Source organism: Budorcas taxicolor, chromosome 11 (assembly GCF_023091745.1).
Source record: "Budorcas taxicolor isolate Tak-1 chromosome 11, Takin1.1, whole genome shotgun sequence".
Lineage (NCBI taxonomy): Eukaryota > Metazoa > Chordata > Mammalia > Artiodactyla > Bovidae > Budorcas > Budorcas taxicolor.
The window spans coordinates 27,714,289-27,730,424 of record NC_068920.1 but is presented as its reverse complement, the minus strand read 5'-3'; the positions used below and the strand labels follow the sequence as shown (position 1 = coordinate 27,730,424).

The following is a 16,136-nucleotide window of genomic DNA, read 5'->3' as shown; positions in this document are numbered from 1 at the left end:
TTAGTTCACTGATTCCTAGAATGGCAACGTTCACTCTTGCCATCTCCTGTCTGACCACTTCCAATTTGCCTTGATTCATGGACCTGACATTCCAGGGTCCTATGCCATATTGCTCTTTACAGCATCGGACCTTGCTTCTATCACCAGTCACATCCACAGCTGGGTATTGTTTTTGCTTTGGCTCCATCCCTTCATTCTTTCTGGAGTTATTTCTCCACTAATCTCCAGTAGCATATTGGGCACCTACTGACCCGGGGAGTACCTCTTTCAGTATCCTATCATTTTGCCTTTTCATACTGTTTATGGGGTTCTCAAGGCACGAATACTGAAGTGGTTTGCCATTCCCTTCTCCAGTGGACCACATTCTGTTGGACCTCTCCACCATGACCCGCCTGTCTTGGGTTGCCCGGCAGGCATGGCTTAGTTTCATCGAGTTAGAAGAGGCTATGGTCCTAGTGTGATTAGATTGACTAGATTTCTGTGAGTATGGTTTCAGTGTGTCTGCCCTCTGATGCCCTCTTGCAACACCTACCATCTTACTTGGGTTTCTCTTACCTTGGGCGTGGGGTATCTCTTCACGGCTGCTCCAGCAAAGCACAGCCTCTGCTCCTTTCCTTGGATGAGGGGTATCTCCTCCCGCCGCCCTTCCTGACCTTCAATGTGGGATGGCTCCTCTAGGCCCTCCTGCGCCCGCACAGGCACCACTCCTTGGGCGCGGGGTTGCTCCTCCTGGTCGCCGCCCTGGCCTTGGGCGTGGGATTGCTCCTTCCTGCCGCAGCCCCTGGCCTCGGGCGCCGCCCCTGGCCTCGGACGAGGGGTAGCTCCTCTCCGCCTTTCTGAAATCCTGAGTTTTATCCTTGGGAGTTTTCTGCAGTTATTACTATGTGATTCTGAAAATCAGGGAAGCACTAGCAAAATGCTGTATTTATTAAGGCTTCTCTGGTAGTTCAGACGGTAAAGAGTCTGCCTACAATGGAGAAGACCCGGGTTTGGTCCCTGGGTCAGGAAGATTCCCAGGAGAAGGAAATGGCAACCCACTCCAGTATTCTTGCAGCCTGGTGGCCACACCCTATGAGGTCGCGAAGAGTCCAACACGACTGATCGACTAACACACACAGTAATAATTTGGAAATCCAGAAATCTTTTAGTTGCAAACAATTTATTTTGAAGGGTGGGTATAATTAATCTTTTGGTTCATGGGTTATAAAGCGGGGGGAGTCATTACAGGTAATATATTTTGATTTTACCGAGTGAAGAGCAATAATTTGGGGAACCAGTAGAGTTCTAAAATTTCATCACAGAGTAGCTCATAAAAGATTATTTAGCCTTTGCTTTCGTTGAATGTTGACCTTTGCGGATTTCTTATTTATATACCTTCGTTTTATAGGTACATTGGAGCTCTGAAAAATGGGACCAATTGCTCTTTGGAGCCACAGATGTGATTCGAAGACGTGTGGGTCCGTCCTACACATACGCTCTTCATATTTGGAAGAACCACCTAAGGGACAGGTCCCAGGGTGTAAGGTCCTGAGTGGCGAAATGCCATAGAAATTGTGTTCTCCATTTAGAGTTAAAATGATGCACGGGGCAGGTTCGGCAGTTTTCCTCCTAAGCGACAAGAGCAACGCTCCAACGGCGTCTTTGACCTTCTTCGGAGCTTGAGGACCGCCCCCCTCCCCCACCTTCTCTGCGCACGTGGAGAGGTGGGAAACAGAGAGCCACGTGGGACCAACATAAGTCATTTTTGGCGGCTTAGCCGTTTCAAGTCCAGGTATTGGAAACGAACGCTCAGCTGCACGAGACCGCAGGGCAGACCCAGAAAAGGCCTGCCAATCAGTGGTTGAGAATCAAAACCGCGACGAACGGACGTCAGGATCTCCGCCTCCCCTCCCGACAAACACTTCCCTTTTCCTCCTCCACCCCGCCCCACCTTCGCATTCTCTCCGCCCACCGGCTCTGCCCACCCGCTCCGCCTCTCCCGCGCCCCGGCCGAGTCCGAGGAGGGCACGAAACGAGGGCAGGGCGATTCCATCCGGGTGCTCCGTCGGGGAGGGCGTAAGGGCGTGGCTTTATGACGATTGCGGGGGCGGGGCGAGGAGCCAACTCGGGTGCCGGGCCCACCCGACAGAGAGGGCGGAGGGAGATTGGGTCGTCCCTTTTCACGCCCCACAGAAACTGCATTCTGGACAAGAGGGGGAGATGTTTAGTCTCAAACTCCCCTTTTGAGGCGGGAGTGTTAACCAAGAAGCTTCAGCTCGGAGAGTCACCCATTTCAAAGCTTTCTCACACCCTCTGCCCCTGCTCTTCTCTCCTCCCTCCTTGAGAACCATGTAAACCTCCCCGCCAGCCGGTCTTCTCTCCCCCTTTGCCCCTGCGCAGATGGTGGCGGCCCGCGCGGTGCGCAGCCGCAGAGCGTTCGGGGCGGTGCCGGTGAGGGGCGGGTGACGCAGCGGCCGTCGCTGCCATTTTAAGTTGTTTGTTCTCGCTTCTCGTCTCAAACGCGACTCTGCCCCGGACCTGGGAGGCGTCGAGGCCGCCGCTGTCGCTTCCGCAGCCACCGGTGGGGGGGAAACCAGGCTGTGCCACCGCGGACGCTCACCCTCCGCTTCGGCTTCTCCCCCCTCCGGGTCTCCTCGACCTTCTTTCCGAGAGCCGGAACTCGGTCCGTGCCGAGAAGAAAGACTCCAGAGCAGATGCTTGAACTGAAATAACTTTTTATTTTGGGGGGTTTTCTTCGCTGACAGATCCCCTTTAGCGCAGGGCTCCCCCCACCCTTCCTCTCTTCCCCCTCCTCGGCCAGTACAAATCCAGCCCCCCCCTCCCCCTTCCTCCTCGTTTCTCCTCTTTTCTCTCGCCGTCGCCGCCGTCCCCGCGTTCTTCCCGTCCGCCGCCGCCCGGGGCGCCGAGCCAGACTATGGGTCCCAGGTGGGGGCTGAGCGGCGGCAGCAGAGCGGGCGGCCCGGTCACAGTGCGCACTGCAGCGGGGATGGAGGGGTTCAGTTGGCTGGTGGTTTTCTCTTGACATGGCTCCTGCCCGTGCAGCGAGCAGCGCCCCCACCGCCGCCGCCTCTTCCGCCGCCGCCACCGCTCCGCCCGCAGGCTGCGGCTAGAGGGCCCGAACCCCGCCCGAGAGTCGGTCCGCCGGTCCCGGTCTCCGCGGGGACTGGGAGGGGACTTCCCCGTCACCCACCCCGCCCCAGCCGCCTCGAGTCCATCTCCCCTGTTCCTTCCGGAAGCCAACTAACGACCCCGCCCTAAACCATCCAAACTCGGGAAACATGGTCTGTTCAACGTGAGAGCTGAATCCGGAATCCCGGAACTTTTTCTTTTTTTAATTTTTTCTTTCCTTGGGTGGGGTGGGGTGGGCATACTTTAAAAAGTAATTAATATTAACGCAACTATTTTCTTTTCTTCCCACTGATCCTTCCCCTTTTCCCTCTCCCGCCTCCTCTACCTGGGCGGGGATTGTTTCCACGATGAAATGAGTGAAAACCCGAGTGATCCACTGTCTCCCGTGGTGCGAGTGAGTCGCTGCCGCTGAAGGCAAAGGGTGGGGGTGGGACCTCCGGGGGGTGGAAGGCAGGTGGTCCCCGGGCACTGCCTGGGCTTTGGGAAAAAGAACCCGCCACCTTTGCCTCAGCAATGCTCACAGGAAGATAAGTCTCACTCCCCACGGTCTTGCACGCGGGCAGATTCATAGGGAACGGTCCCTCGGGGAATGTAGGACTCATTGCAGGACTTGGGGTGTTGGGATCCCGGGCATTAATCAGGTCTAACCACAGAGCCGGAATCATTATTATATCGTATTATATATACCCCTTTTTCTTCTGCCATCATGATTCTCCTTGGCAGCAGCATTAGCAGCCGCCTGATGGTGAAAATGTGGGTGATGGGGAAATTGGTAATGACTCCGCTGTTTTTTCTTATGGCTCCTTTGGGCAACAGCTGCCCGCCCCCGGTATACACTGTAGTTGATTGCAGGGAAACCCTGAACCTCTCCCCTTCTTTCTCTACCGATTTTGCACTTTTCTCTTTGCTCACCACCAAGTGTAATCAATAACACGCACTGATAATACATAGCAATAGTGAAATCTGAAATAACTAAGAGTTAATTAGGTACTACAGCCATGAATCTGGCTGGGTAAAGTTCAATTGGATATTTCAGTTTCATTCACCTACCCTGTTTTGGTTTTGGGGGGAGGTTATTTTGGTGGCTTTTTTTTTTCCTTTTTGATATTTGGAAAGTAAGGATCACAGTCCCCATCCTCATTTCTTTTCATTACTCCTCTAAAAAGAGGGAAAAATCCGGATGGATTTTAAGGATTGGACTGGTGTCAACTGTGTTTTATTGCACACCTAAATCCTATTAATAGGTTTATCCGTTCCCCCACCTTTATTTTGGCAGTTAAGCCAAATGTGTTTTCCAAAAAGTTAGTTCAAGTATTTTCTCTTTCCTGCCTGCCTTCCCTTCCTTTTTCCCATCTGACCCCAACCATTCTTGTCCAAACATGACTGGACAGCAGCTTTTGTTTCTTGACCCTGTAATATGACAGTCTCCTAATATTGCCAGAAGGTGCAGTTTTGGGGTTGCAGTCGTGATTTTAGCTATACAATCATATTAGGGAAAAAAATGACTTGTTTCTGTTGTACTTGAGTCTTAAGAAAAAGTGCCCATAGTTTAGTGACAATTTCCAAAGGCTTTAGTACCACCTGTATTTCAAAATGGGGGACCCAAACTCCCGGAAGAAACAAGCTCTGAACAGACTACGTGCTCAGCTTAGAAAGAAAAAAGAATCTCTAGCTGACCAGTTTGACTTCAAGATGTATATTGCCTTTGTATTCAAGGAGAAGGTAATTTAAAGTTCTTAATGTGATTTAGCACAAGGTTTTTTGTAAGTGTATGGTTAGGGTTAAAGAGTGGTGGAAAAAAGTCTCCATTTATATGCTTTAACTTTGACCCTTAAGGTAATTAACCTCAGTCAAAGCAGTTAAGGTGTAACCATGAATGAAAGGCTTGAGTGCTCATTGGTTTGGAAATAATATAATTTTAAAGCTGAGTAGGATCCCCTTTAGTTAACGTGGGGTCAGTAGCATTGTAAAACTCGCATTTTTCTTTTACAATAAATTTTATTTAGGTGGAGTTACATAGAGCACTTGGTTACTGAATTTAAAGATTATGTAGGTATCTAGAATGTTTGAAAGTAGTAATTGGAATCAAAATGTTTACTTGCTAAAAGCTTTCTGGTTAATCTCCGTGCTGTAGTTTACCTTTTCTCATGGCACATCTAGTGAAATAGAATGCACTTTTATTTTTAGGAGTAGTTGATTACTGCAATGGTTAATTTGTGTTTAGAAGTACAGCATGACCAAAAGAAGTGTACAGTTCTTTTGGTGTTAAGAGTTAATCCCACAGTAAAACAGCAAAAAATGAGTTGTGAGTAGTCATGAAAAACATGATAAAAACTTTTGGCAACTGAAAATAATGGACAGTTTCTTAGATAATCAATTTCTATTTGACATGAGGTTAGGTTTTGAATATTAAGGAAACACTGCTTTGATTTTGTGCTTAAGTTGTGAGCTAATTTCACATCAAAAACACCATCTTGGCATGGTATATCTTTAATTTGAAAGTATCTCACGTATTTATTCCCACTATTAAAGTTACTAGTATTTAAGATACCAATACGAGTATAGCTGCTAGGTATAGCATAAAATGTGGTTTCGAAATCGTTTGTTTTGAAATGATTGTCTCCAGATTGAATATCACGGATTTGCTTTTTTCTTTCTTCGTTAATTGCAGAATTGATAAGACCAGATTTTAATGGACACTATTACAGTGTAGGCTCACTAGAAATACGAGATAAAAATAGACTAGATTTCTGAATTTATCAGATGCTGCAAATTGTGCCATCTAGCTCTTCTCACACCTGTGGAAATCTTTGACTGGACAGTATCCAGACAGTTGTCTTGAGCAGTTCATGAATTTTATAACCTAAATTGATGAGTTCTTGATCTTAATTAAGTTTGAAGGTTTGGTGGACATTTTTTTCCTTTCCTTTTGAATATTGACATTTGTAGTTAAATGATACCCAGAAGGGATAATGGAAATTGACCCTAGAGCCTTGATTTTAAACTGCTGAGAGTTTGATTTTGCTGTATGTAGAACCAGTTAAGAGAACTTGGATCAGGAGTAAATCACTGTTTTGTTTTTTTAACTGCAGGGGTATCTGGTGTTTTTTTCTCATTGTTTAAGAAATACTGTGCAAAATAAGTTCTTGGTATGGTTACCATACTGCTAAAAAAAACATGCAGTTAAACATTCTGATAATAGCCTATTTGTGTGTGGTTGGGAAGTAAGGGAGTTGAGGGAAGAATAGTGGGATCCACCTAGTTTGAAAATCTGTGTTTTCTGTATGGAAATAGCTTCAGTTAAGAATTTTGCTGTGTTAGAATAATGCTACAAAACATTGTATTATGAACTCTGGGTGTTAGACAATGTGCTACCAGTAAGTTAACACGCTGTTTTTTTTTCCTTTTAGAAGAAAAAATCAGCACTTTTTGAAGTGTCTGAGGTTATACCAGTTATGACAAATAATTACGAAGAAAATATCCTGAAAGGTGTGCGAGACTCCAGTTATTCTTTGGAAAGTTCCATAGAGCTTTTACAGAAAGATGTGGTGCAGCTCCATGCTCCTCGATACCAGTCTATGAGAAGGGTGAGTTCTGCTTTCAAGTCTTGATTGGGTAGGCTTTTGTGAGTTAAACTTGGCCTTTCTTTTTTTTCTTCCTAAGAATGGGTGGTAAATGGTGATCGTAAATGTTTTTAAAAACGGAATTTAAATAAAGCATGTGTAACTTTCTTAGGCATTACTCTGTTGGTAATAGTGTACATTGTTGTGATTCATGTATTATATTACTGAGATTTCCTTTTTCAGGGGAGAATAAAACATCTTGCCCCTTGTAAATAAGGAAATTTTGAGGCGGTTTGTCTAAACTTCTGCAACTCGTTGAAAGTTACTGTGGGCAAAGTAACTTGAACAAGAGGGCCCCATCATTAGTAGGCTTGGGGGGCAGCTGGAGATAACCATGTAGTGGTCTGGAAGAGGTTAATTGGCCTCAATAATCGGCATATGATAAAAATAGCGTTTCACCTGTAATAAGGTGATTTAGAAGTTCCAGGACACCTTTGCTTAATTAGGCTCTGATTTTGAAGAGTGGAAATAATGGTACAAGAACTTAAAAGACAAAAAAATGAGAGGTTCAGTTGCAGTTTTCACAGTGCCCTGATGAGTTTAGATCTCAATATGATGAACCTTGGACTGATTGGTTATATGTGAACTCTACAAAATAAAAATTAGAATTCGGTCATAAACTATTCAGATTGTATACAGTCCTATTACTGTCACCTCTTAAAAGACATAATATGTGGTAGACTCTTAACATGGATTTGCAGCAACTGTCAGGGCCCACTTATAAGTGTGTTTTTTTAAATAAATAATATACAGTACTACTCAGTCCACAGTTGGTTGAATCCGCAGGTGAAGAACTGCAGGTATGGGGGGCTAGCTGTAAAGTTACATGCATAGTTTTTGACTCTCATTAGTGTCTCTCCTGCCCAGGTTGTTTAAGGGTCAGCTGTATAGTGAACTTTTTGCACTTGAAAATGTTTTTGTAGTCAGACCCTGTAATTTGTGATATTGCTTGTTATGGCTTTGTTTATTTGAAAGTAATGTTTTGTGTGTGTGTGTGGCATTTTACAGGATGTAATTGGCTGTACTCAGGAGATGGATTTCATTCTTTGGCCTCGGAATGATATTGAAAAAATTGTCTGTCTCCTGTTCTCTAGGTGGAAGGAATCTGATGAGCCTTTTAGGCCTGTTCAGGTATTTTATTCTAAAATAAGTGTGGTGAACACATAAATAAGTTGAAAACTCAGAGAATAGGTTCCAGTTTAAGAAATTCCTTAGGAATATGCTTTCTGATAGGTTTTCCTTCACGAGTCCCTCCTGGCCTTTTGACTGTTGTAAGAATGGACAGCATTTGGATTACAGAATCTCTTGAGATTGAAGTGGTTCTGACTACCCAGTGTGTCTTTGAAATTATGGTCAGAGCAAATGTTTTAAGGTAGACATTTATTGATTTATAGTGGGGCCCATAGATAAACTTTAGAAAATCTCTTCCCCTCCACCATACTCGCTTCTAAAATATTTTGTATGTAACTCTGGTTCTCAGAGGAATCTCATCTAAGAAATGAATGAAGAAACCCTTTCCTAGGAGTTGATTTGCATATAAAGCTTCATAGGAGAAAAGAATTTGGTAGTGGTTCTTAACTAACTTTCCTTGACATTTGGCTATGTTTGACTTGTCATTTAATGTGCTTGACTATTCCTAATGTTTTATTTAAGGGAATTTATGTGTGTGTTGATATAGTTTTATTTATAGTATATCTGTGTGTGCATGGTTGTAAGTACAAGAGCCACCAAAATGTTAATTGTGGTTAGTTTTAGGTCAGATATAGGTATCTTTTCCTTTTTTACTTAAATATATATCTATGCTTAATAAATGTCTACAATGAACATACTTAGCAATCGGACAAACTAAGAAGTAATTAAGTTTATTTAAAGACTAAGTATACCAAACTAAATTTTAGAAGGCTTATTTTGAACTAATTGCTTAGGACTATGAAAATTGCCATTGAAAAAATTTTGCTTTTATCCATTCTAACGAAGTGTCTTTATAGTGCTTTTGGGTGTAACAGACTAATTGGTATCCTCCTCCTGTCCCCAGGGTAATGTTGCTACACATTAGCTCAAATAAGTTGTCATTTTTCTAAGGTTCATTTGACGGTAGGCTAGATAGAGGTGAACGTCCTCTGTGGGTTTTAGTTGATGACATCTGACTAAGATGAATGCGCTGGAGAATTGAAGCTGAATATAGAAGACAGAAATGGAAAAGGCATGTTATGTTATCAGGGCAGGTCTTACACCTTAATGGTGCTGCTCTCCAGAAGCACTGTTAGGTTTTTGCTTTTTTCAGTTCAGAATTTCCCATTTGAAAAACTTAGATCTGCTTATCACAGTATATATTTTAATTTCTAGTACCCTGTCTTTCAGACCTTGTTTTAACAAAATAGTTGTATTAAAATAGTCTTCTCAAGTATTACTTTTTAAAAAAATCATGGCTGTTATATTGAGTGTTGACTGCTAGGCTGTCTTTCAAATAAAATTTGATGTATACTGAATCTCAGTCCTTAAACTAGGTAGATAGGAACCTCCTTTTGCAAAGAAGCTGTCAGATAGGTAAATAATCCAAGGTCATGCAGTTAAGTGGTAGTCAAGACTTAAGTCTAGACTGACTATAAAGCCTGCGCTCTTAACTCACTACCCGGTACTGGGGAAAGTTTCCTGAATGATAAAACCTTAAATTATGGACTGAATATAAGCAGTAGGGTACAGGATTATCTAGGATATAGATAATATTTTTATAATTAGCGGTATAAAAACAAACATACTTCTTTGGAGTAATTTTAATATAAATATCCTGAATCAGGGGAGAAGGCAATGGCAACCCACTCCAGTACTCTTGCCTGGAAAATCCCATGGACGGAGGAGCCTGGCAGGCTGTGGTCCATGAGGTCACTAAGAGTCGGACATGACTGAGCGACTTCACTTTCTTTTTTCTCTTTCATGCATTGGAGAAGGTAATGGCAACCCACTCCAGTGCTCTTGCCTGGAGAATCCCAGGGATGGTATATTTTAGAATAGTGAATTGTAAAAATGATTATTAGCCCATTTGGTTCAAACAATCTTTGAATCTTTCTCTGGTGGGCTGCCGTCTATGGGTTCTCACAGAGTCGGACACGACTGAAGCAGCTTAGCAGCATCCTGAATGAGAAACCTTAAATAAAAATAACAGGGTTTATTCTCTCAAGATTAGTGAAGGAAAGGCAAACTTTAATTCACACACCTTTTTTTCTGACTCAAAGCATTTTAAAAGCAGAATACTTCAGTAGTGAGATTTAGTAGAAACCACAGTAAAGATTGTTTTAAAATACTGAGTTCTGCTCTGTTCATAGTACTGTGAAGCACAGGGAGTGGTGTCCTCTTTCCTCTTCGTTCCTAATGCTTTTGCTGCAGGTTAGCTCTTCATCCCGCTATTACAACATTCATTACTTTCCTTCCGGGAATTGTTTCTTACATGCTGCCTATTAGTTTTCTTTTTTGTGTGGACCATTTCTTCCCAAAACTCTGGATATTCAGACAGGATAGGATTGATGTGCCACAGAAACACAGGCAAAGCCTTTTTCAGTCTCACTTGAATTTCTTGTCAGTGTGTTATCTACTGGCCTTTCCATCCACCCTGATATATGCCATAGTGAAACATTTGAGGCTGTCTTTTTTGAGCAGCATCCTGATTTTGACACACTTGTGTTTGTGTAGGTTCTGTTTCCTAGAATGGCATTTTCCAAATTGGTTACCATTTTTATTTTCCCCAGGGAAAATTACTGTCATCTTTCAAGGCCCAATCCAAAATCATCTGCCAATACTGGCCTCATTGTCTACTGTTGGTTATTTATTCTTTCTTCTCATGGTGCTTTTAACAGTAAGAACCCATTTTAAGATTTTTTTTTTTTTTTACAAATAACCACATCGTATCCTGGGAAAGGTTTGAAGTAAGTTAGGGTTTACATTTTTATGTTGCTTTTCCTCTTCAGCAGTATGTGAGTCCCTTAAGATTGAGATAATCTAATTTATATTTGTCAGTATCTAATAACATGCTTTTTGTATCGAGTTCAATACATATTTGAATTGTGCAAAAGTATAATTCAGTATTTTATGTAGAGTCATCTGTAGGGGATACCATGTTTTATGTTATGGCTTATGAGAAAAACTGCTGGGTAGTAAAACCCTAGACAGCAAGATCTGATGCTTTTTCTATGTTAGTATTTTCTACTGTCTTTGACATAATGGGAGAATAAAGATTGTTTGAACTAAATGGGCTAATAATCATTTTTACAATTCACTATTCTAAAATATCAGATTGTTTAAGGTTTCCAGGTTTCTTGAATTCCCTGTTAGCCTGGTCTTTTCACCTGTCATTGGGCCTCTCCATAGACATTTTGTTGGATAATCTTCCTCATGTTAAAAGATCAAAAAAATGTTATGACTGACTTGATAACTGTTTTTCATAATGTAAAAAACTTTACTGATATGTGAGACCTGGAAGTATATTTCAGATGTGGGTTTTACATTTCATTTACTCCTCTTAACTGATGGGTTAGAGCCGTTTTATTTTATAGGTGAGGAAGCTGAAAAATAGCAAAGTTAAGGGGTTTGCACAGGTCATGTAAGTAGTGAGGTGTGCAGCTGGGATTGGAATATAAATAGATTTCTTTCCAAGAGCCATCTGTAGCATTCTTGTTATATAAGAGAAAGATGGGTGGTATTATTGGACTAAGTACTAAAGCAGGAGTCTTGAGCTGAGTAGGTCTGAAAATCTCATTTAATGGTATTTGGCTTAAAAGGAGTATTAAAGTTTAGTCACTTCGGTATAGTTTTACTTGAAGGTCAAATTATGAAGTGTAAACAATAGAACTTTCTGTGATGAAGGAAACTTGTGTATCCCAAGAGATTATTTAGAATGGTGGCCAGTAGCCACCAAATGAGACTATGGATCATTTGAAATGCGGCCAGTACAACTAAAGAACTGAGTTTTCAATTCCACTTAATTAATATGAATGTAAGTAGCCTCTATTGGTTACCATATTAGAGAGCACAACTGTATGCATGTGGGTTCAGTAGACGTTTTAGGTAGTGTAACATGGTTGCAGTTACATGTAAACGTCTTATTTCTTAGGCCAAATTTGAGTTTCATCACGGTGACTATGAAAAACAGTTTCTGCATGTACTGAGCCGAAAGGACAAGACTGGAATTGTTGTCAACAATCCTAACCAGTCGGTGTTTCTCTTCATTGACAGACAGCACTTGCAGGTAAACTTTTTTTTTTGGTAAACCACACAAGGGCTCATTTTAAAAGTTTACTGGTTAGTAAATTGTTTTCTGTATGTTATTTAATTCTGATTTGCCCCTTCAGTATTGCATTATTTTTGAAGTTATTTAAAAACCAAGAAACAGATTTCCTGATCTTAACCTGGAACATTGATTCCCAAACTGCTGCATGTTAGATCTACATGGGGAGCTTTTCTAAAAGTCATGATTTCAGTTTGCAGTAATCAGAATCTGTATTTTGAATAAAATCCTCAAGAGATTGATAACACATTTATGTATTGAGAAGCACTGGCATAGATCTTTTAAATATCTAAAAGGATGAAAGCACATCTGTATTTAAAAGGTCCACATGTATTAAGTACTTCCAATTTAAGTAGCAATCCAAGTATTCCAAATTGATTTTTATTCTGTAAAATGTTTATTCTTATCGGCCTAAGCCTAACAAATGTCATCATTTAGAATTCATAGTGGGTAATAGATACTTTGTTAATTGTTAAAAATAGCATTGTAATTTATTTAGCATTCATTCAACAGATGAGTGCTAAGTGTCAGGTATTGTATAGCAGTGAACAAGTTAGAAATTCCTGCCCTATGGGTTGGCATTTCATTGTGGGAAACCTAGAAGTAGGTAAGTAATAAATACTACTTTTTTTAAAGTACAATATTAATTGCATTGTGTAGAACATTTTTGTTTTTGTTTGAGCAAGTCTGTGCAAGACAAGGTACTAGAGAATTAGAAATGGGAGTCATACTGCTACCTTCAAGGAGCTGATAGGCTATTTGGGAAGATTGTACATTTTGTACCTTATAGAAAGTGTACTTACAAGTAAAAGAAACTGGGAGTTAAGAAAATTAATTTCGCTGGAAGCATGTGATAAAACTGATAGAAAAGTATACAGTTTAGGTGGGGTGTTTTTTGTTCGGGGCCTTTTTTGTTTTTAGCTTCTTATTTACCTTACTGCTCCTGGGGTGAATATTTTTTGGTTGACTCTTTTATCCTTTTTAATTGCTTATAGTGTACTTTCGTTTGAGTTACTGAGAAAATACTGTAGAGCAGGATATTTGACTAGTGTCTACAGTTGACCCTTGAATGACACAGGTTTCAGCTGCCCTCATCCACTTACACGTGACATTTTTTCAATAAATACATAACTGCTCAGTCCAGTTGGCTGAATTCATGGTTTGTTCAGTCAGCTGATGTGTAACTGTATATATGGAGGGAAGACTAAATTATACATGGAGATTTTCAACTGCATTTAGGGTCTGTGTTCCAATCCCTGTGTCTTAAGTGTCGTGTCATCTGTACATAACATTTTATGCATTCATGACATTACCTTTTTCCTTTTTTGATACTTTTAGGCTATGTGGTTTATCTGTGAATTTGTTCAAATTTTCACAAATCTCAAATGTTTTCTAATATGTTTATCGAAAAAATTTACTTATATGTGGCCCTGAGCAGCCCAAACACATGTTGTTTAGGGGTCAACTGTATTATGCGCCAAACTCAATACTAAGAGCTTTCTGTGTATGAGCTCATTTAATCCTCATAACAGTCTTTTGATGTATAGATCTTACTATTCCCATTTTATAGTTAAGGACATTAAGAAATTTGATTGAAATCATCTAACAGAGATCACCCCTTTATATTCTAACATAATATATATGATAAGGGCTAGACCAAAAAAATTTTGAATGGGTGGTGGTATAGAAGCTCATGCCTAGAATTCAGATTCTAACATACATGCAGTAACTTACTGGCCATGAGACCTTGGACAAATAACTTCTGTGATCATGTTCTTTTCTATAAATGTAGTAAATGAAAGTCCTAGGTTTTAAACGTTAAAATGAAAAAATATATATGTATGGGTTCATTTATGTACATAGGTATATAGACTGCTTCAGACATTGGCAAAGTCCACCTTCTGTTCCTTTTGCCTTTTTTTTTTAAAGAGGTGCTGTAGTGAAAAGATGGAAAACTTTGAAGGCAGTTATGGGTTCAGACTTCATCTTCCACTTACCAGCCGTAGTTTTTTGTGAAAGTACCTAGCACTTGTTTATCAGAAGTTAGATGTTAAAATGGTAACTGCTTTGTTAAAATACTCAACGAGTGTGATTTATCTGTTAATACTTTGGTCTTGTCCTTACCTCAGCATATGCTTAAATCTCTTAACCTATTTGATTTCTCTACCTTCTTCTCTCAACACATCTGCTGTCTTTCTGTATACAAACGTGATTGCAAATTATTCAAATCTATCTTCATGATATGCCTTTAATCCTAATTTCTTGTAGCTACTAGTCTGATTTTCGTACTTTAAAGTCTGCATAAATTCTGTGAACATTTAGTATCTTATTGACTCTTTTTCTGTATTTCGTATGTGAAGGTTCTGTCCCAGCTAGACTAAGTCCCCTGTGAATAGGGACCGTAATTTCTTGCCTTACTCTATATGCTTTGTTACTGTGTTCTTAAGTGCTTAATAAATTGTGGGAGATTTTCATGTGATAATTGGCCAGTTACGTTGAGGTCCTTCTTAAGAATATTCTACAAATTTTTTCCCCTGCCAGACTCCAAAAAACAAAGCTACAATCTTCAAGTTATGCAGCATCTGCCTCTACCTGCCACAGGAACAGCTTACCCACTGGGCAGTTGGCACCATTGAGGATCACCTCCATCCTTACATGCCAGAATAGAGTGCTGACCAGCAAAATGGAGAAGATCAGAGAGTGCAGCAGCAATTTTTTTTTTCTTACCACTTGATTCTTTCAGAGTTAAAGAAAAATGGACTCATGCACAGAACACTATGCATTTTGAAACTTGTTCATCCTGGATTTTTTTTTTTTAATCATTTGTATCTCAGAACTTAAATTAGATGTCTTCTGCACGGACTGTGTGAAAGAAGATGCTTTGCATATTTGCTGCACTGCATCAGCATCTTACTAAAAATGTGAAATGAAAGGACTATTGTACACTGAAATGCTTAAATGTTTCTGAAAGCACAAGGTGATACTCATTTTTGATGGTCTTTCCATTTGTGCTGGTGTTGGCCTCTTTGACAACCTGTCATCAGAATTTGGAGGGTGAGAAGTGAATGTAACAGGTATAAACAACGTTTTTAAAACTTACAGCTTTGCTATAATCACTGTTGTTCAGAGCAGTGTCAGATTCATTCTAATGGCCAAAAGTGGTTGTTTAAAAAAGAAAAAGAAGATACAGCCATGGGAAAGAAATCTTTAAAAAGCATCTCATTGTAGGCAGTCTTGCCTCATATATTACTGGGTCATGTTTGTTTCCTGGTACTCATAAATGTATGTATTTTATTTCCAGATCTCTTTCCCCAAGTTGCTGTTACGAAAGAGGATTCTGCCGAGTGTGCACACAGTTACACACGTTAAAGCAGATCTGGAGTCTGAAGTAGCTAAGTGGCTATGAAACAGAAATACATTCATAGCTGCAGAAACCACAATAGGTAGAGGACTTTCCTTTTGGTTTGTTTTTTGGTTTTGAAAAGAAGAGATTTTTATTATAAAGGAAAACAATTCCAGTGAATTGTGCAGAAATACTGGTTTTTACACCACCCTAAAGGAAAACTTAGGGGTTTTTTTGATGTAGAAAAGTTATTAAAGTTGGGATCTTAAATTGTGCGGGGAGGAAAAAAAACACCATCGAGTGTCAAAGTTCTAAAAGCAGAACTCATTTTGTGCAATGAACATAAGGAAAGACTACTGTATAGTTTTTTTGTTTATTTTTCTTTTAAATGAAGAAAAGCTTTGCTTAAGGGTTGCATACTTTTATTGGAGTAAATCTGAATGATCCTACTCCTTTGGAGTAAAACTTAGTGCTTACCGGTTTCCAGTTGTATTTAGCTTCTGGTTGGAATTTGAATAAATAAAAACCTAAATAAAATAGGTGAAAGTTCCCTGACTATTCAGGTGAATACACAAAACTTGAAGTGGTAACTTTTCTTCTAAGTCACCTGGGTACCTGTTATTGAGACCTTAGCCCATGGCTAAACCGTAAACTCAGAAGCAAAGTTGGGTTTGTAATTTCAACAGGAATGGGAATCAAAGACATTTTGTCAGCTTTTAACAGTTACCTTCCTGGCCTTATACATGGCTTTGTGGAAAAGACA

The 16,136-nt window shown here is 40.5% G+C and overlaps 1 protein-coding gene across 2 annotated transcripts; it reads left to right on the top strand.

Moving 5' to 3' along the window:
* The first annotated feature begins 2,513 nt into the window (after positions 1-2,513).
* Positions 2,514-15,944, top strand: C11H6orf62 (chromosome 11 C6orf62 homolog). 2 transcript variants are annotated; one of them, XM_052647979.1, is made up of 5 exons: positions 2,514-3,523; positions 6,540-6,716; positions 7,761-7,883; positions 11,857-11,991; positions 14,572-15,944. In XM_052647979.1, exons 1-5 carry the CDS (start codon positions 3,482-3,484, stop codon positions 14,695-14,697), a joined length of 603 nt encoding a protein of 200 aa, XP_052503939.1. In that variant the 5' UTR covers positions 2,514-3,481; the 3' UTR covers positions 14,698-15,944. The 2 variants fall into 2 exon arrangements, with proteins under 2 accessions (XP_052503939.1, XP_052503938.1); XM_052647978.1 differs by lacking the exon at positions 2,514-3,523 and adding an exon at positions 3,531-4,851.
* Positions 15,945-16,136: the final 192 nt, after the last annotated feature.

Coding starts and splice junctions, on each gene's coding strand:
- C11H6orf62 (XM_052647978.1), top strand. CDS start 4,723: ATGGGGGACCCAAACTCCCGGAAGAAACAAGCTCTGAACAGACTACGT. Junction 6,717..7,760: donor GATACCAGTCTATGAGAAGG/GTGAGTTCTGCT, acceptor GGCATTTTACAG/GATGTAATTGGCTGTACTCA. Junction 7,884..11,856: donor AGCCTTTTAGGCCTGTTCAG/GTATTTTATTCT, acceptor CTTATTTCTTAG/GCCAAATTTGAGTTTCATCA.